Genomic DNA, 27445 nt, shown 5'->3' with positions numbered 1-27445 from the left:
CGGAAATTACTTTAGGAAACGGAAACACCTTAGTAAGCGGAAGAGAATGTATACAATGGGAATCAGAAAATCAATTAAGTTATGAAAAACACCATTAATTGCCTTTCTTTGTCACCGCAGCTCATGAAGAAATGGCGGATCTCTAGAAGCTCTACATTTGACCAAGTTCACTTGCCGTCTAATGACGTTTATAGCAACGACAGACATCGCATTCGACAGGAATATTTACGTATTTTAGGTAAGTTAGCCTGACAGCTAGTTTAGTTAACGCTAGCTCCTCGGCTAATATAGCTATTGGTTAACACGGTTAGCCGCGGCTAACAGTAGCTAATGATGGTACCTGCCAGTCACTACTACAGGCTAGTGATAGCTGACGAGGACGCGCTGGTGTTACACACTGTAGGCTGGGGAACGACACCTTTCGAAAACACTGTTGACATTTTCACTGCATACTTAACATGAGCTTTATGTTATTGATCATTTAGCCACTTTTCTGGTTAAATAGCTGGTTATTTTGCTTCCTACCCAGTTGCTGCCTCAAATACTAAAGCTAACAGTAACCGTCTTGCTAAACTAGCTTGATTTGCTAGTATCATTCAGTAGGTGTCATTTGAAAATGAGTCAGTTGAAAGCTAACATCACTCAGTATATGCTTCTTCTATGTGAATTCATTTAAAATATTGGCTGACATGAACAAATCTCTCATTAAGATCAGCTTAAGGAACACAGCTGGGTGTCATCACAGTGCCCAGCCTCGACTAGAGCTGATGTGGTTAAGAACTATACAAATAGGACCAGAAAATCCCACAATCTTGTGTCTTGTTTTCTTGTTCGTTTTCTTTATGGCTGTATATGGGCTTGATGTCATACATTTTGAAGTGAGATAATCACTGCTGTCCCATAATTTTAGGTGAAAGCAGTGAATGTTAATTAGCATGAGCTCTGTGCTAGCCTTGTTAGATTTTTTATTAATGCTGCATGCAGCAAACCCATGTGAGAACCACAACTAGTGCTGGGATGATATGCCGATCTCTCGGTTCAATACTGTCATTATGTTTGGGTGCTGATTCGATTGCAGTGGTGATTGGTATTGCGATTATTAAGAATTGCAATTTGATATTGTGATTTATTGTGATTTTTGTTTTTTGAATTCTCCTCTAGTTTGTGGATGTAAAGGTTTATGAAGGTGTGAGCATCCCAAGGCCACAATTGGTCATTTTATACAGTGGTGTCAAGCTTCAAAAAATGGTCACACTACAATGTAATAGCTACTATCATCATACATGAATCAAATGTGGCTCATTGAATCCAAGACTCTCAGGTTTCTAGTCAAACTTAATTGATGCAACTCCAAGACTGTTTAGGCCCCAGTCTGGACAAATACACCATTACAGAATAGGCCAACAGGACACATTTGTACTGCATGCAACAATCTGCTTGTTTTTTGCCCCAGAACTGCATTGGATTAATAAAAGGTGGGTATGTCTGCAAAGGGGAGACCCATGGGTGCCTAGAGAACCCATTTTCACTAATTCAGTAATCCAGTAACATAGAAATGATCAAAAAATTATATATATATAAAAAACGCAATACTTAAGTGAATGCATTTTTTCCCCACCCCTAACCACAACCGACTAATATCAGTGTTGTTGCATGTTTTTTTTTTTTTTTAACCCCTCCTTTTTAGAGATACTGAAGACAAAGTTTCAAAGGGATGAGAATGAGCTGATGGTTTTGGAAGTCTTCCAGAAGACGTTGCAAAGAGGAGAGAGGCGGACTGGAAGATGCCAAGAAAAAAACAACAGAATCCACAGCCAGTCAAGTGTAAGTACCAAAGATCAAGTCATAGCTGAACTAATGTTCTGAAATCATCGCATTCTGTTAATCTGACAAACATACTGTATCTTTGGGTTCAAGATTCAGTCCCTTATGGAAACCTGTTTTCTTTCACCCCCTGTCTCCCCTTGCTTTGCCTGCTTTTTGGACACCAGGCATTCCTCTCAGGGTGCCTCAAGGGCTATCACATCAAACACACTCTATCAAAAGTGCAAGAACACAGAGTAACAGCTAATGCTGCTTGTCAAATTCACCACTTACAGGCTCTTACAACAAAAGTGTCTGCACACTGGAAGTTACACCTAAAGTGTATTAATATCTATGTGACATTTTGTGTCAATAAATTTTCATTAAAAAAAAATCAAGACACATTGGCAGCAGCTTGCAGTTTGCAGGTCCCTTTTTTTTGCCAACTGATTTAGAACGGGGAGCATATATTTTCATGCTGCTCACTCACAGACCTTTGTCACTCGCCAGCTGCCGTAGGCAAAGATGATGTAGATGATGCTGACAAAGAGCATATGTCAAAGCAGCTCATATGATTATGGCTGTTATTTTGAGTGTTGTCTATTTCCTCTAGTTGGCAAATGGGCACATTGTAAATTACTGCGAGAATAATGTTCATATTAAAAGTTTTATCATTATTACATGGTTTTATACCGAGCTTAAGCTGATACTTATATATATGATACACATGCTCTTCATGCTAACACAAACAATAATTTAGTCTCGGACCCTATACCTGTCAATATGACTAGACATAAATGCTACCAAATTAGCGGAAAGGCAGTGTTTATCACTCTGATTTCTTCTCCTAGTAGTCATCACAATAGTAACTCATTTATGTGAACTGGTATCATTCATGCAAGCAAGGCTTCCACATGATGTGAGCCACGAGCAAGTCTTGAACCCTAAGTGCTGTGCTAGGATAATATTTTGTCCAGCAAATTTAGATGCCATATGCCTCTCTGTTATGCATGTAGTTTGATGTAACAAGTGAAAAAGAAGGTAGTCGTGATCTTGCCGTGTGATTGGCCATGACACATTCCAGTGTATCCTGAAGTGTCATTGTCCACAGTCTGCGCACAGCCTGGTAAAATGCTCAGTTGCTCATCAACATTTGTCACTTACAAATTAAAGCATCTACAAAAGATGTTCTTGTACAGTGATATTACTCGCAAGGTGTAGCTACACTATGGATGTCTGTAAGTGCAGTGCAATGCAAAAGCCTCAGTGTAGTATTTATCCCTCTGTATTATTGTGTAAAGATCCGATTGGCCCAGCGTATCACCATAACCTTAATAGCAAAAGTTAATGTTGCCACCTATTGTATAGCCAGACACACAATAACCACATTTTGTTGTAAGTTAACATGACTTATGGCCTTGAGAAGATGTGGAAAACCTCTCATGGTAATTCCATGTCTGACACCAAAATGTCCACTAGGTGGTGACATTAGGCTAGGAGGATTTGCTTTAATAAAAAGGTTGTGCATGTTGTCTTTGAATCAGCTTGTTTTTTCCTAAAAGTGACAGCTGTGTTTCAAGGGTGTTGGTTTCCATTAAGCCTGTGAGAACACGTTAGAATTTCAAGCGTCATTAGCAGCAGCCGCAGTGACCGAGTCCCATCTGTGTACTGTTACCAGTGCCTTGGTTTTCATGAATCTGTAGCACTGTTTGTGTCCTCTTGTCACATTTATCTGCCTGGTCTGTATGGGATGGTGTTATGGACCAGTAACATAAAGGCAAGCATATCTGCAATTAAACATTTCAGATCCAACCTTTTTAAACAAATTTGTAATGTCACACCAGTTTAGTGGATCTAAATAAGAGGGTTTACTAGAACACGTAGTTTAATATTAGTAATGATCTTTTTTTGTGATTGAGAGACCTAAATTAAGGTGTGATTTAGCTTTTAGTTTAATATTAGTTGTAAAGCAGTAATAATGTAAAGACTCTACAGAATCTGGGGAAAAAAATACAGTTATGATAAAATAAAAAATTACAGTTATGTTTTTGTAGAGGTCAATATTGCATATTAAGATTATTAAGATTATTTATTGTTACCATATCACAACAAGAAAAAAGTCTTCAGGTATTTTTTTCTGTTCTTTTTCATCTGAATAATGTAGATAATAATTGAATTTAATTTATTATGCTATAGGCCTAAACCTGATTTTAATTGAGCAAGAAAGAGTCAAAACTACCATTCTTACCATAAAATGGCTATTGTTAAAGTGTCATTTATTTATACGCTGTGATGCTTTCCAGTACTGTGACGCGCATGGTGTAATCCACTGATGACTTTTGGACTAATTTACTCAACATTCTCATTATCATCACTCTATCTCTGCCATGTTCCATGTTCACAACGAGTCCTGCAACTGTAATTTGTTTGTCTAACTTTAAACTAAGATTTGCTGGACACTGAAATATTTGTGTTAATTTATAACTGGACCAGATGCACATATAAGCCATAGATCCATCAAGAGCCTTTTGCTTCTGCATTGACTACAGCTACAGACTACAGTTGCCTGTAGGCAAGCTTTTTTTTGAGTGCTATTTTTCCCCCCTTAAAAAAAAAAAATCTTTTTCTTTTTCATTTTTAGGAGAATTAAAAAAAAAAAAATATCTTGGAGTTTTTGGGGTTTTTTTTTTTTACCAAATTGTAAGATATTTTTACAATTTTATTCATTTTTTAAATGTTTTGTCAGCTTCTATTCATTTACTGGTATCTGTTTACTAATATCTTGCTAATTTTCAGGTTATTTCCTCACCTTTTTCCCATGTTAAGGGTTAAATGCTTGAGACTGCTTTAAGACATCTGTCATAACCATTGAAACACAAGAAATCTGATGTCAACCCAGCATCACTGATGTGACGTTTAAATGTATTATTTTTAATAATCATAAATGTAGTTTTCTTGTAAGTTTTGAAATGTTATAAATAATATATAAATAAATTTTTGAATAATTTTATGGTATTTTTGTTTTTCTTCAGTTTTGTTGGTTCTTTTCTTTTTTTATTGTTTTTGTTGTGCAAATAAATTATCCAGTAATTTTTTTGTTAATTTGCTAATCACCCTTTTCCCCCTGTTTTTGTAAGAAAGCAAGTATGTATCAAAGGTCTAAATGTCAACAAAACAAACAAAAAATCACTGAACTTCCAGCTGCTGCAGCTGTATGGTTTCTCTCTGTAATGATGCATTCTATGTGTCATTTCCTCCAGGACTGTACTGCAATAGTGGAATTTTCATGCAAACAAATTTTGAAAAGCCATCCTTCTTTTAAGTTACGGAGAAGTGCCGGTAGTCATCCAGTGTTGCTGATTGGCTCCTTTTTATGACTGTAGTGGATTCTGAAGATGGTGTAGCCATTGAAGCTCCAGGAAACCTCACCTTAGACACAGACTTCCTTCTAGGACAAGACCTTGAGTTTGGTGATCCTGATCATGACAACAAGATTCTAGGCCTGGAAAAGTTGTCAGGTTTGTAAACCAGTGTTTTATCAAGTATTTGGAAGGGTGTGTGTGTGTGTGTGTGTGTGTGTGTGTGTGTGTGTTTGTTTGTGTGTGTGTGTCATATGCCTATATATCTATTTACTGGCTTTATTTTAGACACCTACTGTATCTACTGCTCATCTATTTTATTTGCACCCCTCATTCTCTTTCACTGGCTTTTTCAATTGAGTAATTGTTTTGTATACTCTCTTGTTTTTTTTGTTTTTTTTGTTGTTGTTTTTTTTACTGATATGCTGTTTTCCAACATTCTTGCTTTTATGTCTGAGAGTTAGAGGACCACACAGTGTCATTTGGTTTGGTGCAGTGATAATAGGGCTGGGATCTGAGATTTTGCATATTGTAATATTGTAATTGTGTTATGGCATATGTGTTGTCTTTTCCTGGTTTTAAAGGCTGCATTACAGTAAAGGGATGCTATTTTCTGAACTTATTAGAGCGTTGTAGCTGCTCTGTTATTTGCCTCCACCTCCTTGGTCATCATATCCACATTACAAGTGATTTGGTGTCAGAAAGTTATCTCGACACTACTGATATCAAGGTATTCAGTAAAAGATATTGTAACATCTGAATTGGCCATATCACCCAGCCCTTAGCTGGCCTTATCATACTTTATATAACATACAATATACAACAATATAAATTTTCATTTACTGTCATTGCTAGAAAAAACTTTGAGGGAATTCTAATTTTGCTAAAGCGAATGTAATCGTGGCACCTTTTCTGAAGTGGTAACAATACAAAAAGGACTTGCTGCACTTTATGTCTCTCAGTATCAAGTGCAGCCCCTCTCTGTGTGACAGCAAGAGAAATGAAAGTACGGCTGCAGCCCATATTTCCCAGCATGACTCTTTGTCAGAGAGAATGATCTGAAAAATGGAAAAGTAGAAAAAGGAGCTGAGACACCATTATTATATAAGGGTCATAAAAATAGGGCCATTACCATCAAGGACACCATTACAGGAGGGCATTTATTCATCATCATCACCATCATCATCATCATCATCATCATCATCATCATCTGCTGCCTCTGCTCCCACTACCCCACTATCATTATCATTTCCCCCTCATCATCATCATCTACCCTCATCATCATCATCTACCCTCATCATCATTATCATCATCATCATCATCAGCCTTACCATTATAGTCATCATCATTATCATTAGGCTCAGTAATCATCCACAAGGGGTTTCCAAGGGGCAGGATAAAAGGGCAGTTCCGACTCTCGCCTCCCTCACATCCACCCTCTGTCTGTGAAGGAAGGTGCTCGTCCTTCTCTGCTGCCTGCTTTGCCTCAGATGGTGCGAAGGCCATCTCACAGAAAGAAAGAGAGGCTGTGAGCCACAGTACTGTGTGCTCAAGCTTTTCTCTCTCCCCTCTGGAAAAGGCTTTTTTCTTTTATTCCATCAAAACAACACAATGCAGTTAACCTCGCTGGTTGCCCTGTGAGTATCAGATCTTGCAGTTTGTCTGGAATTGATTTGTGTTTTTTTTTTTCTGTGAAACATGATTTGTTCCTAAGTTATTTTACAAAGTCCAGTCTGAATTGAAGGGTATCTCAGGTAACAGCCAGGGACTTTTCAGGATTGTTTTATTGTCCAAACTTAGGTAACTGGTTGGTGAGAGTGGCCAGAGAAAATACCATTAGAGTTATTTAAGGACCATACCAGTGATTTTGAATGTTGGGCCCATTTTCTACAGTTGACCAACATTTTACATTGCAGCAAACCATTTTGCAATTCAAAGATTTCACAACATATAATCAGTGTTCCTCCTTTTTCAAATTGGAATTTTTGATCAAAACAGACTCCTTATAAAATTCTGCTTCTGCAGCTAACAAAGTTGTTGCCATCCATAAACCACTGAACTGATAACTGTTTAGCTCTGCTGAGTTTCAAGTCACAACAGTGCTGCTGCATTTAGAAAAACTAATGTGGACGACTTTATTACAGTGATGGAATACTGGTGTGAAGAAAGTTTGGAGTCTCTGAAAATTCATTTTCATATCGTAGTGGAATGAATGGAAACCAGTGGCTTGGTAAAAGGGAGGAAAATGATATCAGTGTTCTAAAATATGGCTGATTGCTTTGGGAAAAGATTAGCAGAAACATGAAGTCTATATATTTTGTATATTATGTTAAACATGCAAAATTAATGATATGGTCCTTTAAGTGACTTGATTTGAACCATTTCAAACAGGGTCTGATCATGCACCATTCTACCATTCTACCATTCTTCTAATATAAATTGTGTAACATGTTGAAGCAAATTGAAATGATTGTTTCTGAAGATTTGTTACAGCATTAAGGTCTCAATGCTGAAAACCCTCATTCACAAAAGTTGGAACAAGCTTTTTCTCTCTATATTTTCCCCACGCAGAAGTAGCTGCTGAGATTGGTTTCTCTGTGTATCCTCTGGGTGATGAGCAGAGCCCTGCCTACAGCCAGCTCAGCATGGAAAGTGAAGCAGACAACTCACGTGGCACAGCCGACAACGGAAGGGAAGATGAAGGCAGAGGAGGCCAGTCGGAGCCCACGTTCCCCCCCTACCTGTCCTGCAGGGGCTGTGGCCAGCTGCGCGATGAACCTCTTGGACCAGGCATCGACCTAGTAGGTCCATACTGCCTTAGGTGCTGCAAAGCCTCCAGGGAAGCAAAAAGCACAGACTTCTGCTCTTCGTTTGGTAGCGTCAGTGGGATTCGCTCGGGTTCCCATGTACAGATTGACAGTGAAGGGGTGGGAAACGGGGTGAGCGACAAAGTACTGACAGGTGACGACGGATTGCCCAAATTGCACTCGTGCCATCTCTGCGGCTTCTCCTCACGCTACGCCAACCATGTGAAACGGCACATGAAGACGCACAATGGGGAGAAGCCCTTTAACTGCCCACTGTGCACCTACGCCTCCGCCCAGCTGGTTAACCTGCAGAGACACCTGCGTATCCACACCGGGGAAAAACCCTATAAATGTGACAGCTGCACTTTTGCCTGCAGTTCGCTTGGCAACCTCAAGAGGCACCAGCGCATGCATGTGCCTTCCACTGGCGTGGGACAGGACGCCCCGCGCCCCACCAGTGGCCAAACCAGTCTGAAGAGGCAAGTGACGGGGCAGAGAACCAACATGGAGGAGCCGGGGGCTTCAGCCAAGGGTAGGCCTTTCTGTTTGAAATTGATTTATTTCAGGAAAAGTGATCCAGCCTCTTCTTGTTTCCAGTAGGTGTATATTTCCCGACATTACAGCAGGTATTAAGTCAAAATCAAATTATTGAAAGGCACATCAGTGGCAAAAACTCTGTTTGTTTTTGTATTGGCAGTTTTAAGTAGAACTTATTCATTCCAATTCCTCAAATAACAGACACATACCAATAATTGTTGTCTTTGTAATGGGGATGGAACTTTTTTTTTTTTTTTGAGGCTGATACCAATATCCAACATCTTCCCACCCATAACAGCTTTTTTATTTAGTGAAGCAATAGAAACCAGGTGATCCAGGCAAGACGGACTTTGAAACGTTGGGAGAAATGACGGGGACAGGCATTTTGTAAGTGGACAGTAGGACAAATGAAATATTTAAAGGATGTGGAGAGAGGCCAGGCATGAGAAGGAGCTACGGTGGAGTGAAATAAAGAAACAACCTTAGGGTAAATCAAATCTAAAGGGAGTGGAAAAAAGGGAGCAGATAGGGAGAAAAAGAAGCAAGGAGGAAGAAGAGGCAAAAAAAGGGAGATGGCAGGGGTGACTAGTGACATCCTGTGCCCCGCCATTTTATTATTATTTATTTATTTATTTCTCTCTCTCTCCCTCCCTCTCTCTCTCTCTCTCTCTCTCTCTCTCTCTCTCTCTCTATATATATATATATATATATTTTCATGTATTATATGTACGTTTATATTCATATACATATACAGATATATCTATACATATATATGAATGTATATTTATATAAATATACATACGAATGCATATAGGTGTGTGTGTGTGTATTTATGTATATAAGTATGTGTATACATACACATGCACACTTTGTTTGTTTGTTTTCCCTCTTTTTTATTTAACTCATCACCCTAGCCAGGGAAAAAATAAAGGGTTGAAAAGTTTAGGAAGAGAGAGAGAGAGAGAGAGAGACAAAAATTAAATGAGATAAAGAGAAATAAAAAAAAACATAAGTAAATAAATGAATGGAAATTTTTAAAAAAGCAAGGGGGTGGAGACTTTTTGCTTGTTTGAGTTGACTGATAGTAATGTTTAATGGAGATGAGTGAGATGGATGGTGTGTGTGCACGTGTGGGGGGTTAGGGAAAACAATCATAATATACACACATATCTATCTGTCTATATATATATATCTATATATAGATAGATTATATATCTATATCTATATATCTATATATCTATATATATCTATATATATATAGATATATAGATATATATACAGTACAGGCCAAAAGTTTGGACACACCTCATTCAATGCGTTTTCTTTATTTTCATGACTATTTACATTGTAGATTCTCACTGAAGGAATCAAAACTATGAATGAACACATGTGGAGTTATGTACTTAACAAAAAAAGGTGAAATAAGTGAAAACATGTTTTATATTCTAGTTTCTTCAAAATAGCCACCCTTTGCTCTGATTACTGCTTTGCACACTCTTGGCATTCTCTCCATGAGCTTCAAGAGGTAGTCACCTGAAATGGTTTTCCAACAGTCTTGAAGGAGTTCCCAGAGGTGTTTAGCACTTGTTGGCCCCTTTGCCTTCACTCTGCGGTCCAGCTCACCCCAAACCATCTGGATTGGGTTCAGGTCTGGTGACTGTGGAGGCCAGGTCATCTGCCGCAGCACTCCATCACTCTCCTTCTTGTTCAAAGAAGGAGAGTGAATATATATATGAATATATATATTCATATATCTATATCTATATCTATATCTATATATCTATATCTATATCTATATATCTATATAGATATATATATATAGATATATTCACACACATATATATATATATATATATATATATATATAGATAGATAGATAGATAGATAGATAGATAGATAGATAGATAGATATCTATTCATATATATATATCTATATATATATATATATAGATATATCTATATATATATAGATATATATATATGAAAATATAAATGAAAATTGATAGTGTTTGTGTGTGTGTGTATATACACACACACACACACACACACACATATATATTTATATATATATATATATATATACATATAATGTATATACACATACATATTTGTGTACATATACATTTACTTTTTTTTGTATTATATGAGTTGGGTATGTTGGGTATGCTAGTCACTTACAATGTGTTTCTGCAGATTTTGGTCCAAGAGTGGTTATCTAGTGAAATGGAGAGATCTTTTTGCCACTTTGAGAAGGATATTGTCAGGTTAGTGTTGATGAGCCTGTAAAGTTTTGAAAGTTTTTTTTGTTCTAGGTGTTGTAAGCCTGGTTATTTCTTCTGCTAGCACAGAAGCTTGAATGTTGCATTGTTTTAAGTTGATTTTATGTGTTATGGCAGATTTGAGTTGTGCATATTTAACAAAAAGATTCGTGGTCTGTTTTGTACTTGTGGGTCAATTCTTTCAAAGGAATGACTGAATGAAATGAATGCATGATTTTGTGAGCTTTCCACTAAGCTGTCAGAATTGTAGCAATTGTGGTGTTTTTAAAGCAGTTATGGCACTTTATGTAGGTGCTGATGAATGGCAGAGTTACGATGTCCAGGTCTTTGCACTGTTGTTGTTTGATGTCTAGCCAGGGATAGCGTTGTTCGGTGGGATGGATTTGGTGATAATGTTTAACTGATTGGCAAGGAAGTAGTGGCGAAAGTTTGGTGCATCAAGACCTCTGAGGTTTTTTGGTTTTTGTACTGTAGACAATTTCATTCATTCTTTATTTTTCCAGTAAAATTTATTTATTGTTGAGTCTAGAGTAGGGTTGTCACAATACTAAAATTTCAAACTGGATATCGATACCCAGGAAAATATTTGATACTCAATACCATTTTCGATACTGCGGGGATAAAAAAAAATGACAAAAATTTAAAAGACATAAAAATATATTTTTATTAAAATTAAAACTCAAAAATAGCCTTTTCAATCAAAAAGATAAAAAATAAAATCACATTTTGTTTTCACTCTGTGCAAATTGCAAAAATCACCCAAATAACATAATAATTTTACAACATTTTAACTTATCGTGCAAAAATAACAATGACATATGTTTTAGAACTACAAATTTACTACAAACTACTAAGCATTATTTTTATTAACATAGTATTGTTTTATATGATTGACATTTTCTGGAATTGTGTCAATGGCGGCTTTGCGCATGCGCGATTCATTTGCTGCCTGGACGCGGAGTGGTGAGGGTCTCCTCTCTGCTCCTCTCCTGACTGTAGCTGCCTGCGACTGGAGGCTGTGACCGCCTGTGAGGACTTTGGGGCGGGGGAGGGGCTCGCGGCAGCACCCGCTGCTCACTGAGAACAGGAACTGCAGAGGAACAATACGTGCTTTCATGTCAGTCTCCAAAATACCAGAAAAGTCTCCAACAACACCAGGAAAAGTCGCTAGATTTGTCGCTTTTGACAAAAAAAGTCGCCATGGGAGTTGGAAAGTCGCCAGATTTAGTAAGAAAGTCGCCAAGTTGGCAACACTGGCCGCTGGAGCTCTGCCTACTGGGCACTGTTTGGCCTGCGGCGCTGCCTGTCGAGTGCGCGTGACGCGCTCGTGCACTGTAGTATCGATACTTTGGCAAATTAATATGGTATCTGGATACGGCCTTTTAGTATCGATACTTTTCTGAGTATCGATATTTTTGACAACCCCAGTCTAGAGAGTTAAGCCATGTGAGGGGTGGGTGTGTTGGGATCTTTAAGAAAATTAATTAATTTTGAGCAATATTCTTCCAATTAATGAGACAGGTAGGTTCATCCATCTGTTTGTGTCATCTTCTGTTGTTTTGATGAGTGGATTGAAATTTAAGTGCACCAGCTCTGACAACTTGGGGAAAATGTTAATACCTAGGTATCTCATGGTATCTGTGGTGGGAGGGCTGGGTGGTTGTACGGCTGATGGATTCCAGCTCTTTTTAGAGACCTGTAATAATGGTGATTTTGACCCATTTATAGAGAAATGTGAAGCTGCTGAGAATCTACTGAATGGGTGCATGGTTTCTTGTAATCAGACTTGTGGGTTTGTAGATAGAGTAAAATGTCATCTGCATACAGGTTTATTTTATGGTTTATCATTTTTTTTGATAAAAAAACGTGGACTGCTGTGGCAAGTGTTTTGTCCTTGTCTTGTCCCCCTGTGTAGTGTGAAACTGTGGATGATGTTATTCCGTTGATCATGACTACTGTTTTTGGTGAGTTGTGTATTGTGTCCCAGCTGATAAATGATTTTCCAAATCCAAATTTGTGTAGTATGTCAAATACAAATGACCAGTTGACTCGATCGAAGACTTTCTCTGCATCTAATGAAGCTATTATTGTTTTTCCATGTCTTGAGTGGCCTGATGGGTTATGTTCAACAGTCTTTGTGAATTATTGCTTGCATGTCTTCTTTGATAAAACCTGTTTGATCAATATGGATTATAGATGGGGTGACAGGTACAGATACAGGTCTTCCCCGCTGAGTTTTTTTATAGCTGAAATAATGCCTCTTTCCCTTTTCTGTTGTAGTTGATATGCGAGACATTTTCCTGATGTATTATTATACTCAAACTGCTTGTGTTTTAGTTGCTGTATTTAGAACTGTTTTTTTTTTTTTTTTTGTCATATCAGACAAGTGTAATTCATATTTTCTTAATGTATTAAGATTTTCTTCTGATGGAGTTTTTGCCGTATTTTTTTTTTCCTCATCACTGTCACCCCGTGCTTGCTCTTGGGGGAAATTTTGGTCCTGGATTTGGCCAATACCTGTTGGGTTTCTGTAAAGCACCTTTAGAAAACTTTTGTTTTGACTTGATGCTATACAAGTAAAAATGAATTGAACTGAATTGAATTGAATAAACAGTCTTGACACTTTGCAACAGGGGAGACATAGAAGTAAGGGGTGTTTACATGTATGTGAGAGCTCTGGGTCTGTTATGGGTTTAAGGAGTGAGAGTAGTGGAAGAGAATCATATCAGTACATAAGGTGTGGAGCAATCTGTGTATTGTGGGTGTGAAATAGTACGTTAGAAAAGCCATGGGGTGGTGTTGGAGTTACGCTAGAGCCGTCCCTCTATGTATAGTTTATCCACAACCAGATTTACACGTTTATTGTTTTATCTGTGATGTTTCAGGATGGGCTAGACACCCTTGTGTTGTTCATTTATTTCACGTGGGAATTGGTCATTGAGTCTGTATTTTGTGCCTTTGAGCTCCTTTCCTTTTGTGTTTTTGTAAGAACTGTAATACAAATGGAGGTGCAAAATAGGTTCAGCTTTTATTTTTAAAACTACAAAACATCAGTTTTTCTTTATTACTAATTTTACAGTTGTATTATGTGAAACACTCCAAGAAAAAAAAAAGGTTACACAATTTCACAATCAGCCAAATAGCTAAAGTAAAATTAATATTTGTTTGCTACCAGTACTGTTTTTTTTAAACTGATATTGGCTGATACCAATATCTTGATCATGTAATGTCCTGTAATGATCTAGTTAGTCTGTCTCATTGTGTGGGTATAATGTGAAGGAGGATGCTGTCATGAATTTGGGTATGAAACTGTTCACTCTGTTGAAGAAGTCTGAGCCAAGTCTTAAACTGTCCAGTGAATCTCACTTGTTTCTCATTTGTTTTGATACATTTTCAGAGGTTGTGAGGCCAACATCAAACCTGAGTTTGGGTGCCCAGAACAATAACTACCTATCAGCCTTTGACAGCTTGAAGGGGGCACCGCCGCCCCCCCTACCAACCTCAAACCCAGCTCCTGGCCACCAGCCTTCAGTTCTCCATGAGAGCACAGGCAGCAGCGGCAGCAGGGCACCAGTCCAAACCAGAGGAGGTGTAGCGGACGCTCCCCTTCCCCCCTCACTTTTCCCTTTCACTTGCCGGTTGTGCGGCATCGTCCTAGAGGACGAGGACGGTACGTCCGCCCAGATATGTGCCAAGTGCACCCTTGAAATGCTGACTAAGGACTCGTCATCATCACCCAACAGCCCCGGCGAGCGCAGCGACAAGGTGTACACGTGCGCCGCCTGCCCCTTCCTCACACACTACCCCAACCACTTGGCGCGCCACATGAAAACCCACAGCGGCGAGAAGCCCTACAAGTGCCCACAGTGCGACTATGCCTCCGCGCACTTCGACAACCTCAAGCGCCACCACAGAGTTCACACCGGCGAGAAACCCTACAAGTGCCATTTGTGCGATTACGCCTGCGGGAACCTGGCCAACCTGAAGCGCCACCAACGGGTGCACTCGGGCGCCAAGCCCTTCCAGTGCGCCGTGTGCAGTTACAGCTGCAACCAGAGCATGAACCTCAAGCGCCATATGCTCCGGCACACAGGGGAGAAGCCCTACAAATGCCAGGAGTGCGGCTACACCACCGGCCACTGGGACAATTACAAGCGGCACCAGAAGAAGCACGGCCTGGCCACGGACGGCTGGGTCAAAGTTCAGATGCCTCCAAACGAGGAGGAGGACGAGGTCGAGGAAGGGATGAGAGTTGCTGTGGGTGTTGGAGTTCAGACTCAGAGGAAAGACGTAGGGGTTGATATGCAGTATATGTCCAGGTAGGAAAGACGTTACATTTGTGCCACAAACTTGAGATTGTATAAAAAAATATATAACTCAGTAAAACTAAGCTACCAGCAACTTGTTTTGTTTTTTCCACAAAGCCCTTATATTGTTTTTTGTGTGTGTTGGTCTTTTGAGTGTTTTGTCCAATGTCTTCAGAGGCTGCTACTTGTTTGTTTGTAGAATCCTGCACAATTAAGAAAAACAATGTTGAGAATATTTTGATGCCTTTTGGATGGAGTAGGGTGGTGGAAACTACTCTGTTGTTACTGTATTTGTGTCAGACAAATGGACTTACTGTAAATGAGTGCACCACTTTATTAGTCTTTTTCATATTTTTTTTTACACAACAGGCTAATCACCACAACATTGCCCTATCTGATTTTTTAAATTTTTATTTATTTATTTATTTCATTTTCCACACTACATCTGAAAACCACTTTTGCCCTTTTTACCAAACATGAGTGAAAACATAAAACTTGTGTCCACTTTTGCCTGAATTCCCAAAGCTGCATTGTGTAGTTTTAGGAAGGATTTTTAAAAAAAAAAAAATATTTCATTTTTTTTACATGTCAGTGTCATAGAATAAATGTGATTCCCTGGTGGATGCTACAAAGAACCTATTTTTCTCGGTGTTCCTACTGCACCGTGTCAACAGTAAAGAAGTGGCAGCACCGCAGTACATTCAGTTGTGTGAAGCACAGATTCCAAATCTGTGCTGTAAATGATTGAGTCCTAATTTATTCCTAAAACTACACAGTGCAGCTCTTTGTCAGGGCCCATGCGGCGCTTTTTTTTTTTTTTTTTCTGATGCACCAGTACTGCTAATGGCATGCCATTAGACTAGTTGTTTCTGGTAATGTTGACATCGAGCTATCAGTTGATTGTGGTAAATTAGGTTATCTTAAACTATTAAAATAATATTATTTCTTATCCAAGCCTATGAAAAAGACAAAATTTCTCAGCCAAAGCCTATTCGGAAATTTGAAATATAAATACACATATTTGGAAAAGCTCTGGTTGCGTAGTTGATTGTATCATATTGGAAAAGAAAAATCAGTAGAAGTACTTCTGTGCAAGATGAGCAGAAGAAACAAAACCAGCACTGGTGCACCACTATTTCTAGTTTTGAATCATGAACATGTTTTTTCAACTGTTATTCCCCATCAGTTCTTCCTTGATACATATCACTCAGCCTTCATGGATTTTTCGAGTCCAGCTCTCTGCCCTTACCCCCTCTGGGAAGAGTCATTTTGAGGAAGACCATACGAGTCATGTTGCTTTTGATTCCTGTTTCTTATTGACTGTGAAATTAGCCCATTGTGTATTTTTTTTTTTTAACTTGGGAAAAAAAGGATGACACTTATTAGTAAGCATGTGAGTGTCAACTAAATATAGTATAGGTTTCTATTTTTTATTTTTCTAATGTGGCTGTATTACACTATTAGAAGTGCATACTTTATTAATATATAGAACCTTTTTTTTTTTTTTCTATTTTGAATGTGTGATGTGTCAGTGGCATTTAGTTAATCTAGGAAAAAATATAATAGGGACCCTGGTTTAAGTTTCATCTCTTTGTGAATCACTACTATTATATGCAAGTGAGGTATTTTTTCAGGTTGCCATGACAGACTGGAGCATCAAAACCCATTGATTAGTACTGAGGTCCCCAAGTGTTCTCTTTCGTCCTTATGCAGTGGTTTCATAATTGCCTTAAGTGAGGATTTTGAAATAAACACATGAAATTTATTTCATTTAAAGTCAATATATCAGACTGGTTTGGGTTTTTTCCTTAAAGATCTGTCAGTCATTTATGTAAAAGGAATGTGAAATATTAGTAAAACTGTTTTGGTATTTGGTTTTGCAGATGTGGTCAAAAAGCAGGAAACATAGCTCTCCATGCTGGTGTTGAATGCCACACCAAAAGCAGCATAAAACAGCTGAACACAGTGGTGGAAAGGTTCAGTCGTGCCTTGAGGGGAAGAAAAATCTGTTGTTTTATGTTTTAGCATGGGAGCCCATCTGCACCGCATGGAGAAAAGGGCTAAATTGTGATTCCTTCTTTCCCCTCACAATTCCGACTATACAGCTCAAAATTCTTTGTTCTCAAGAATTTTCCAACTTAATATCTGTTTTTTTCTCTCAGTTTTGACGTAACACATCTATATATTATTATTATGGGGTCCAAGCAGACAAGCACATCATTTGGAACTCTGACCCACTACTGAGACAAAAAAATCTCTATATAAAATATACACACACATACATATATACTTTACGTTTTAGCCTATAGCTTTTGTCTCACAAAGCAAAATTCTTCTTGTCCTGGATTCTGTGGGTCCAGATGATTAAAAAAAAATCACATTGTGTAATGAGAAGATTTTCTGCTCTTTTATGTGTTTTTCCAAAACAGTTTTCACTGTTCCTCCTACAAATTTTGAGCAATCACCATCAGCTTTGATACGTACCACATCTGAATCAAGCAGTTCAAGTTACTGTTATGGATTTTTGATGTGTTACTGTTTCTCAAAGAATTGCTTTTAAAAATTTGCAGGCAGACTCATTTTATGAACGCACTATGGTTCGGATCAGATATCAGGAGCGTTCACTATGAGCATGTGTTCAGTCGCATTGCATTTCATCTGTAGGGTGTTAACAGAGGTGAAAAGTTTCTATTGTGTTAAAAGCTTAATGGATTCGTCCCAGAATCTATATGCACAATCTGCCAATCAACACTCAAGAAACCATCCGTTGTTCTTCTTCCACTCCTCCTGACTTTCATATTTGGTGTAATTCATAAGTGCCTGAACCCCGTCATTGCTGCTGGCAGCTATATTTAGCAGTTTGTTCACAATTACAGTCGCCTATAATGATGAAAATAGTAATTTATTCTATTATCCATCTTGCACAGCAAAAGCAAGAGCCAGAGGTGACTGCTCCACACACTTATGTGAATGCCTATAGCCTATTGATAAATTTAAATAAATATATAAATATATATATAAATAAATATATATATATATATATATATATATATATATATATACACACACACACACACACACATTCATTTTAAGTCAAGTTACAGTTGTCAAGACGAAAAGTACGAGATGTTAAGACACAATTGTGAGAACAACAGCTCACATATCCTGCATCACAACTGTGAGAAAATCTCAGAATTTGGCCATTTCATTTTTTAAAGTGGCAGAAATGGGCTTCTACACCTCAAATAAAGATAAGCCAAGGTATTTCATACAGGAACTAACTAATACTATTTTAAACCATCTATAATCTACTGGTTCCTACCTATGTTGTATTAATGTGTACTGAAACTGCTGGTTTCCCTATGCAAGAATTATGAACAAGATGTCATGATACTAAGCCAAAAATTGTGAAAGTGGGTGCAGCTTTCAGTAATGATGAAGTTCAGAAACATCACAGCTAATCACCGAATCATGTTCATTTTAGCCTCTTGAGAATACCTGACCACTACCACCATGAAGAGCTGGAGCAGAATTAAACACAACTTGATCCAGACACTGAAAATGCACTCCAAGTCCAAGTATAATTTGGCACCTACACATTTATTGACATTTATTGACTTTGCAGCTTCCACGTACTTGTTTTTTGACAGTAATATGGAGAAAGAGAAATGATCAAAATAGGCCTCAGTGGTGACACACATCTAGTGTGTCCATACCCCTCTATCACACACCGACAACACACAGAAGCATTAACAGTGAAAGAACAAGACATTTCTAAGCTGAGAACATTTGCCGTTTACAGCTAAGAGAGTACACTTGGTGGTGGATTGGCATTGACTTACATTTTGAACCACTGAGATGAAGCTTTCTGGAATAACAGGTGTTAACAGCGAGGGCCTGGCCTGCTGAAACCTGGAATGACATCTGCTAGAAAATAGTGGAATATGTTGGTTTTGTTGGTCACCTTCCATGGACTAACTTTGTTCGGAGATCGCATGAGCCACGGTGATCACATTAGCCACGTCGACAAAGCACCTTTTTCAGCTAAATCCTCTGAGATGATTGACACACTGTACGTACAAATTACAAGAATGAACTGAAGCCCAAAAGAATTCTTCACACGGCACCATTACTCACCCGAAAAAGAATGACAATCAATACAAATCAGATGTGAAATTTGTAAACACTTCATTTAAACTAAAAAGTCCCCTAGAAATTCTGTAAACAATGATAAATGTTAGTTAAACTTTTGTTCTATACAGCTTAGATTACATTTGATCTATTTGATTACAATAAACTATTGATGATAAACATATTAGTAAATGTTCAGAATACTTTTTAATTGCATGTACATAATATAAAAGTGACATTGTCATAATTTTTTAGGTATCTTGTGCAAAATGCTTTAGTAAACTATAATTTGGCATTATGAGAAACCTTAAAAATTGGTTGGAAAAAAAAAAAACAAAAAAAAAAAACTTAATAATAATAATAATCATAGATGAATTTACAGAGCCAGTTGGAAATTTCCACACAATGTTAAGTCATGCTCAACCTTTCACTCAAACATCCATCTCCACCTGTAATACTGTGCAAAAATATGGGTTCAGCAAGTGCAAGCAGCTCAGCCAAATCAATCAATCTTAGACGTTCTGCAAGATTCTAGGTAACACTGGCTAAGACGAACATGGTTTTCTTAATTTTTAATGAATGGTATAACTTCCCCAGGTGACCCAGGAGGCAAAAAGTAAAGGTTAAGGCATTAGACTATTTTTGAAGGCAGTATGAGTGGCTGTGCCTCAATCATTAGCTGAAATTTGTATTAAAACACCATAGTGATCATTTTATGGAGCCAAACACACTTATTTACTAAACTGGCACATGAATAACATGCCAAAAAAGGAGCAGGATCACTAAATGTATGAAAACTAGCTATTGGCTATGTACATGATATTTTGGTATATAGCCAAGCCAAACATTTCCATAAAATGAAGCTGATACTGTCAACAGTTAACAGTTTTAATTGCTCAACTGAGATAAACACATTCACTGGACTCTAGATAATTAATAACTATCCATATCCAGTTCTGCTGAATTATCACTAGTGCCAGGTCTTAACTAAACATTTGGCTCTAGAGTTTGAAAGGATCATACAGCCTCCGAAGCACAATTCCAACATCTGGCAAGTTTTCTTCATCTGCTTTGCTTTTTTTTCATATATTAATTTACTTTGTACCTCAAAAATTCCAGGTTAGAGAATTTCACACATCAATGAAAGATTCACCCTTGTACAATGAAACAGAATTGGAAATTCATGAGACAGTAACATACAACCTAATCTTAAGAAAGAAAAGGCTCGTGCCATGTAGAAGTAATGCATCCCATGTGGGATGTAGCTTTACATGTTATTTAAATCTTGTCACAAGTTCCATAGCATAGAGACAAAGCTTAAATTGAGTATGATGACTTTAAACTATAAAGATGAGCTTTTATAGTAGGGAAAGAAAAAAAAAAAGAGCGAGAGAAAGCTTAAGGCAGCGAAGTCTCCAGGAGGAAGCTACAATCTTGCAGAATCGGACGCGGACGTGCCGCTCAGCTCGGCTCAGCTCAGCTTGTGATCTTTGTCGTCCCAATCGTTCAGAGTGATATGAAAAAAAAAAGGAGGGGGTTACAGGTCGTCGTCCCCAATTCCCTCAAAGGCGTAGTTGCCATGGAAATCGTTGCCGCTGATATCGTTTGCAGAGTTGGAGGCGCTGATCCCTCGGAGGGACACTGAGCTCAGCTTGGTCTGCATGACAGAGGTGACAGCACACTTGATACTGCACAGGCACTACATTTCTTTGTGTCAGGGGTGTGGAGTTAAGGGGTAAAGGTGTGTAGAAATGCTACATTATTACTGCTCCACCCGTGCTGCACAACAACATTTTATTTTATTTTTATTTTTTAAATCCACTTCAAACAGTAAAACTCAAAAATATACTCACTGAGAGTTTAACCATTTGTTCACGGTTTGGGTCAGGGGAGTCCTGCAGCCAAATAAACACACACAGTCAAATTCTCCTGCAACGGAGATGTGAATTGAAAACATACACACACTTGTGGGGTGCCATGCCATTTCTCACCAGAAGAGGAGGAGATTTCACAGCTTGCTGACTGTCTGACCGGTGGATGGAGCCATTGTGCCGCTTCCTCAGCATCTGAGAGGTGACACAAGACAGCAGCAGGAGTAAAAAAAAACTCAATCTTTTTTTACTGTAAGGAAAGATAATCATCTGAAAAACAGCTACAAGCATCTGAGGTATGAGTTACATATAACTGAGGTTTATCTGGTAAAACATGTTTGTCCAATCAGCTGTTTAGTGGCAAACAGAAAGGTGAGAACACAGTCTCTGCTTGCTCAGCATCATGAGGCTTCACAACTACAAATATAAACAAACTGCATTTTCAGCAAAACACAATTTATGCTTTTTCCCTTAAAAGGCACGTTCATGTCGTTTACATCAGTTTGACACTGCTTACTATGATCTGTCATCTAAACTTAGATCATAAAAATGTAGATATCCTTCAAATCAAAGGTGTTTCAATTGGAGTTTAGATGAATTTATCCTCTGCTACAGCCTTGGGTATTTGGTGGAAAACACATTCAAAACTATGTGGTGTCTAACGGGTTATTCTGGATTCCAGCTTTATTTATAGCTGGCATTTGATGCGCTGGAAACAAACCTTTTTGATGCTGCCGCCTGACTTCTTCACCATTAGCTCATCCACCATAGACTGAAGGCAGATACTCATCATGATAGCCTGGAAATACAGACTGACAGTTAAAGAAATGGCTAAATGCAACCCATTTATCCAAGCAGTGTTCACAAGATGTTCTAGATACTGTCAAAAATAGATAAAAAGACAAGTTTCAGAGACAGAGAACTACAAAGTGTGGTGACTATAACAGGAGTGAAAGTAACTAATTACTTTTACTCATGTTACTGTAATTGAGTAGCTTTTTTGTGGACTTCAGAGTATGTTTTAAAGTGAGTAATAAGTAGTTGTTGCTGAACTACTGCACTTACTGCACTACAGCACCTGAGCTAAATTTCAAGTGCTGTTGGAAAGGGTCTGAATACTTAGGTCAATGAGATATTTCAGTTTTTCCTTTTTGATAATTTTACAAAAATTTCTACAATTCTGTTTTCACTTTGCCATTATAGGGTACTGAGTGTAGATTAATGAGAGGAAAAATGAATTTAAAATGATGGTAGCACCAGGCTACAACATAACAAAAGTGAAACAAGTGAAGGGGGTCTGAATACTTTCTGACTGCACTGTATGTTAAAGCATATCCACTGCAGAGTACACATTTTATAGGCTTCCGATAAGCATCACAAACTGGACTGTCAGAAATCGACAAATTGTGGAGCTACAGTGAACAATCAGTGAGCAGAGATGAGGAATGAGCAGGAACAGGAATTTGGCCTTGGTACTCTTGTTCTTTAAAAAGTACCATTCCACTGATTTTGAATGTTTGGATCCACATTTTACACGGCAACAAACCATTTTGCAAATCATGTGGGGGTACGAAAGATTTCGCAACATATAATCAAATTTTCTACATTTTAAAATGAGAATTTTTGGTTGTCAAAATTTCTAAACCATAGAACTGTGAATTGGCTTGAGAAAGCAAACGTTTCTTCAGGGACTATTTTCCCTGGGAGTCACCAACACACAACAGTGCTGCTGCTTTTAGGAAAACTAATGTAGAGGACTTTATTACAGTGATGGAATACTGGGGTGAATAAAGTCTCTCAAAGTTCATTTTCATATCGTAGTGGAATGAATGGAAACCAATGGCTGGGGAAAATGGAGGAAAAATGATATCGGAGGTCAAAAATATGGCTGTTTGCATTGGGAAAAGATTAAAAGAAACATGAAGCTTATACATCTATACGTTTTGTAGATATAAGACTGAACATGCAAAATCACTGGAAAGGTCCTTTTAGAATTGAAGAGAAAAATATTATAACAAATCTATATATTATAACAAAATATTCAAACAAAAGTTATTGTTTCTAAAAAGAAACTCAGTACCTTTTACTCTTGAGCACATTTCAAATGAGCTCCTTTTAATTTTAAGTAGAATTTTGCAGTACTATTTCAACTTGCACTTAAATAAAATACCAGCAAAGTAACCACACTTCTATTTGATTAGCAAGTTCAAGTGCTCTTTCCACCTCAGACTAGAATCAACACAATCACTGAGCAGCAGCACTTTAATGCTTCAGCCACTGTGCTGAGTGACCCTTGACCCCAGATTAAGCCTGTCAGTCACCTGTGGACTGGTGATGGTGACCCACTGGAGGCGGTCCTTGCTCATCAGGTACTCGAAGGCCAGCTCCAGCTTCACCTCACACTTGGCCGAACTGCAGGGATTGGCTGTGCCGTTGGCGACCGGGACCTGCTGTGGTGGCGGAGGGGAAAGGTGGATGGTTACTTTGATTTACCACCGTCACCGTCGTCAGCGTCATCATCTGAATTTGTTATGCATCATTGCTGTGATCTGTCATTATCATCAACCACTGATTACACTCAAACAATCATGCTGTATTGTTGTGGGGTGTTGCCATCATCACCATCACCTTGGTCTGCAGCTACAGTGTGCAATCAACATCATCATAATTTAGTTGCACTACATTTGTCATCACTGCCACCATTATGGTTATTGTTTTCCTCTATGTAAAACACATAAAAAAATAAAGATGAATAGTTCCATATTTTTTCACAAACACTCATCTTCATCTTGAGCTGAAGACAAGCTTGCCATTCTGCTCCTTGATTGGAAAACCACATACTCATCTGATGACATTTCCTATGCCGTGTCTCTACTCGTTAAGCCTTCATTATTGTTCTGCTGCATCACAAACCTCTAGCAGGCTTGGAGTGGCTGGCGCACACACAGACATACACCTTCTTATGGCAAATTCTTATTTGAAAAGATGTTGCATTGCAGCCCACACATGTCTAGAATATCGAGAAGACAAGCGCTCGAACATATGAGCAAAGAAACAGACAAAGCTACACAAGTAAAGACATTCAAATGCAGTCAGAAATGCGTAAGGCAGAGAAGACAAACGCGGCTCCCTGGAGACGGGCTTTCATTCCTCATTAGTGCAGGCTGTGTTCTTTGGAGTGCAGAGGCACTCTGGGGGCTCTCCAGTCTGTGACTGAGACGACTTCCTCTGGGCTAGATCCTCGCTACAATCTTCCTATGCTAACTCTATCTATCCAAAATAATACACACTCAGTGTCTGACACACACACACACACACACACACACACACACACACACACACACACACACATCTACTGTTTACACTTGTCCTTCTTGCAGTGTGATTTGGGACTACAAAAGGGAATTGCAGTCCCCCATGAGATGAAATGGTCTGCATAGTCTGGAGAGGAAAGGACTCATTAAAATGATTTTGACCTCAGGATGAGCTCAGGAAGTAAATCACTCTGCTGGACTATATGGAGCCTCAGTACAAATTAATGCTAGAGATTTGTTTACGTTTCTATGTCACAGATGACTAAACTGTTGTAGCAATAATGCGCAACAAAACTTTTTCTCATTTACATTTAAATGAGGCCTTGCATCTGTAACTGTTCGTCTTCCAAAAAGGAGCTAAAATATCTTGTGTTGAGCTCACAAGAAGAGAATATTTAATGCGTTTCTCAGCGATTCAGAGGTGAAAATAGCTTGTTCAGTCTTCCAAAAGAGCTACGTCCTTTCAGGATGACTGACTGAGTACAAGCAGGAAAAAATGCATATTCAAAGCAAAGCAGGCTTTACTAGGACAACTGTGTGGTGCATAATGATTTGAATCAATGCTGACGTCTTCTGAAGTAAAATGGCTGAAAATTATTCAGATTTTCTATGATTTCTGAACTATTCTATACAAGTTCAAAGATGACTATTGATTAAATGGTAAATTACAAATAGAATTGGTGATTAAGAATGAAGGTGAAGGTACAGCAAATAATAATTAAACTGATATTTAAATATCAAATCTATTTATATAAACAAAAAACATAACTAGTAATAACTAATAAAATGCAAATAACATGAATCCCTATTTCTAATTCTGTATTGGGGTTTTTATAGGGGTAGTGATCAAAAGTAGTTATTATAACGACAGTGGCAGAACTGAACCTGTCCTAAATTCATTTCACTGGCATAACCCGGCCCTGCTCCCTCCTTCTGTCCCTGTGAACTACAGTGGTCCACAGGCGCTTTCTGACCGGACACTTCTAGGGATTTTTTAGAGAGGAACTACCCACTGGGGAGGTTCCCTGAGAACTACAAACCTTCAAGGCCTTTTTTATGTTTGCATTTGCACTGACAGGAAAGCTGACTTGGCTTAAGCTGGCAGTTAGTATCCAATGCCATTTCTGCACAGTTAGAAAACCAACGTCATTTCTGTGCGCAATAATACACCATGGTCGGAGCTGTGTGTTTGTTGTGTGTTGTGCGTTACATGATGATAACAGAGTTGAAAAGTTGTCCATGTTTTGTTCCATTTTCAAAGCTAATGCTAAGAGCTGTTGTGTACATGGCTACTGTTTTTAAAAAATGGTGGTTGCCAGACTGCATTAGATCATGGCTTCAACCAATCAACGTACACTTACATCTGGACCAATCACCACACACTTATGTCACTCAAGGTTCCTCTTCTGCTTGGGTGGAGTCCAGTAGCTTATCTTGTACAGCATGTACCGCGTATCAAGGTTAAATCTTTGCCACAAAGGCCTGGGTTCAAATTTGAGCCCAAGCCTTTATCTGCATGTCATCCGCTCTCTCTCCCCTGCCTTTCCTGTCTCTCTCCACTGTCAAATATCAAATAAAGCAGAAATGCCAAAAAAGCAGTTCGAAGTTCTAATTTGCCTCTCACATGACTGACAGGTATGCCAATAACACAACAGAATCAGCAGAGGAAGTGAGAACCTGCTGTTAATCTTCAAATCAACTTAGGAGAAGCTACCTGCTGCTGAAGTTCACTTTCGGTACACCCAATAACCCATTTAATAACCATGTTCTGCTTTTCTGTGCTGTGCAGTCACACTTACATTCACAATAAATATAAAACAGATTTAATTTTAGAGTTTAGAGGTTTTTTTTTTTTTAAATAAGTAATGTTATACTTACATTAAATGTCTCCAAATGTCTGGTTGACCTTTTAAATTATAAAATATGATCCAAAAGGATATCTAAGATGTTTGTTTTCAGATGGAAAACTATTTTTGGCTGAGAAAGTTTAATAAGTAGGGCAAGTGAAAATTCAAAGGAGGAATGGCTGAAAGAGCTCGTGTCAACCGCTGGAAAGTAGAAACTGGAAAATTAGTTGTTGACATCAGAAATATCAGCGCCTGGCACAGAAACTGCTGAGTCATTAGTGTTGATTTACAATCTTATCAATACCCTGGAGATATATTGTGGTCATTTAATTTGTGCTATGATGCAGTAAAAGCCTTAATCATTTACATACTGTGCTTTCCCCTTTAATCATTTGCAATTATTGAATTTATACAAGATAATATTTAATTGCAATTGCCATATTTATTTTTTTTAACTATTCCATTTTCCAGTATGTTTTCCCGATTCATTTTCCATCTGACAAATCTTTGGTCAACTCTTTTAACATTTCCATTGTGTGTTTTGTATAAAAACTAAACAATCCCTCTTACCAAGATAACAGCCACAACAACATTGTGCTGTATGTATCTGTATAGAATATGTTGGTTAGGTGCTTTTTGTACTGCATGCCACCAGATTCACTCCTAGCCAATAAACAATATCAATTAAAGTAAAGGATGGTGCTGTGTGATTGAGGTTGGTTGATCAATACGACACTATTCTTGTGTGGGCTATGTGTTTGGGTAATTGCACTGATGAAGATGGATGGTATGGAAGTCAGCACTTTTGGCCTTCAGGAGGAGTGGAAACTGATGCTTGGCAAGACGAAGGAAAGACATTTATATCTGGTGCAGCGGTGAGGCGAGCTGAAGTCTGTGAAGCTGTGTGTGTGTAAACAAGTGGCTTTGAAAACACATGTACCCTCGAGCCAACTCCTGGTTCTTCACTCTGCCAACTCACACTCTCATAATAATTATTGGAATGGGTCCAATTTCATAACTTGTCTACCCTTGTCTTGTCCAACACACTTAACCATTAGATGCATAAGTAGGTCAAAAATTACTGGCATGCATTTGTATAGAAAAAAAAAAAAAAAAAAAAAAAAATTTATTGCTGAGCAAACCTCAAATGACAGTAGTGTGAACCACTTATCAAGATTTCTTTTAGACAG

General features: G+C 38.3%; 2 protein-coding genes across 7 annotated transcripts in view; one reads left to right on the top strand and one right to left on the bottom strand.

The window, feature by feature from the left end:
• On the top strand, nt 1-16873 carry znf513a (zinc finger protein 513a). 5 transcript variants are annotated; one of them, XM_030046682.1, is made up of 6 exons: nt 1-32; nt 121-238; nt 1688-1824; nt 5187-5321; nt 7734-8501; nt 14183-16873. In XM_030046682.1, the coding sequence occupies exons 3-6, from the start codon at nt 1785-1787 to the stop codon at nt 15106-15108; spliced, it is 1869 nt and encodes a 622-aa protein (XP_029902542.1). In that variant the 5' UTR covers nt 1-32; nt 121-238; nt 1688-1784; the 3' UTR covers nt 15109-16873. The 5 variants fall into 5 exon arrangements, with proteins under 5 accessions (XP_029902542.1, XP_029902541.1, XP_029902543.1 ...); XM_030046681.1 differs by lacking the exon at nt 1-32 and having other exon boundaries at nt 40-238; XM_030046683.1 differs by lacking the exons at nt 1-32; nt 121-238 and having other exon boundaries at nt 1701-1824; nt 5064-5321.
• Nucleotides 16874-18668: 1795 nt separating this feature from the next.
• snx17 (sorting nexin 17) overlaps nt 18669-27445 on the bottom strand; it is a 30322-nt gene continuing 21545 nt past the window's right edge. Inside the window, exons 11-15 of one of the 2 annotated variants that reach the window (XM_030047472.1) lie at nt 23416-23544; nt 21816-21893; nt 21215-21289; nt 21077-21118; nt 18669-20880 (exon numbers count right to left, since the gene is read on the bottom strand). In XM_030047472.1, the coding sequence (XP_029903332.1) occupies nt 20761-20880; nt 21077-21118; nt 21215-21289; nt 21816-21893; nt 23416-23544 (444 nt within the window). In that variant the 3' untranslated portion in view covers nt 18669-20760. The remainder of the gene's footprint in view (nt 20881-21076; nt 21119-21214; nt 21290-21815; nt 21894-23415; nt 23545-27445) is intronic. The other variant, XM_030047473.1, reaches the window with a different exon arrangement.

The sequence above is a fragment of the Myripristis murdjan genome, chromosome 24 (genome assembly GCF_902150065.1).
Source record: "Myripristis murdjan chromosome 24, fMyrMur1.1, whole genome shotgun sequence".
In the NCBI taxonomy this organism is placed as follows: Eukaryota; Metazoa; Chordata; class Actinopteri; order Holocentriformes; family Holocentridae; genus Myripristis; species Myripristis murdjan.
The sequence above is the reverse complement of the archived record's forward strand: the minus strand, read 5'-3'. Positions and strand labels throughout refer to the sequence as shown.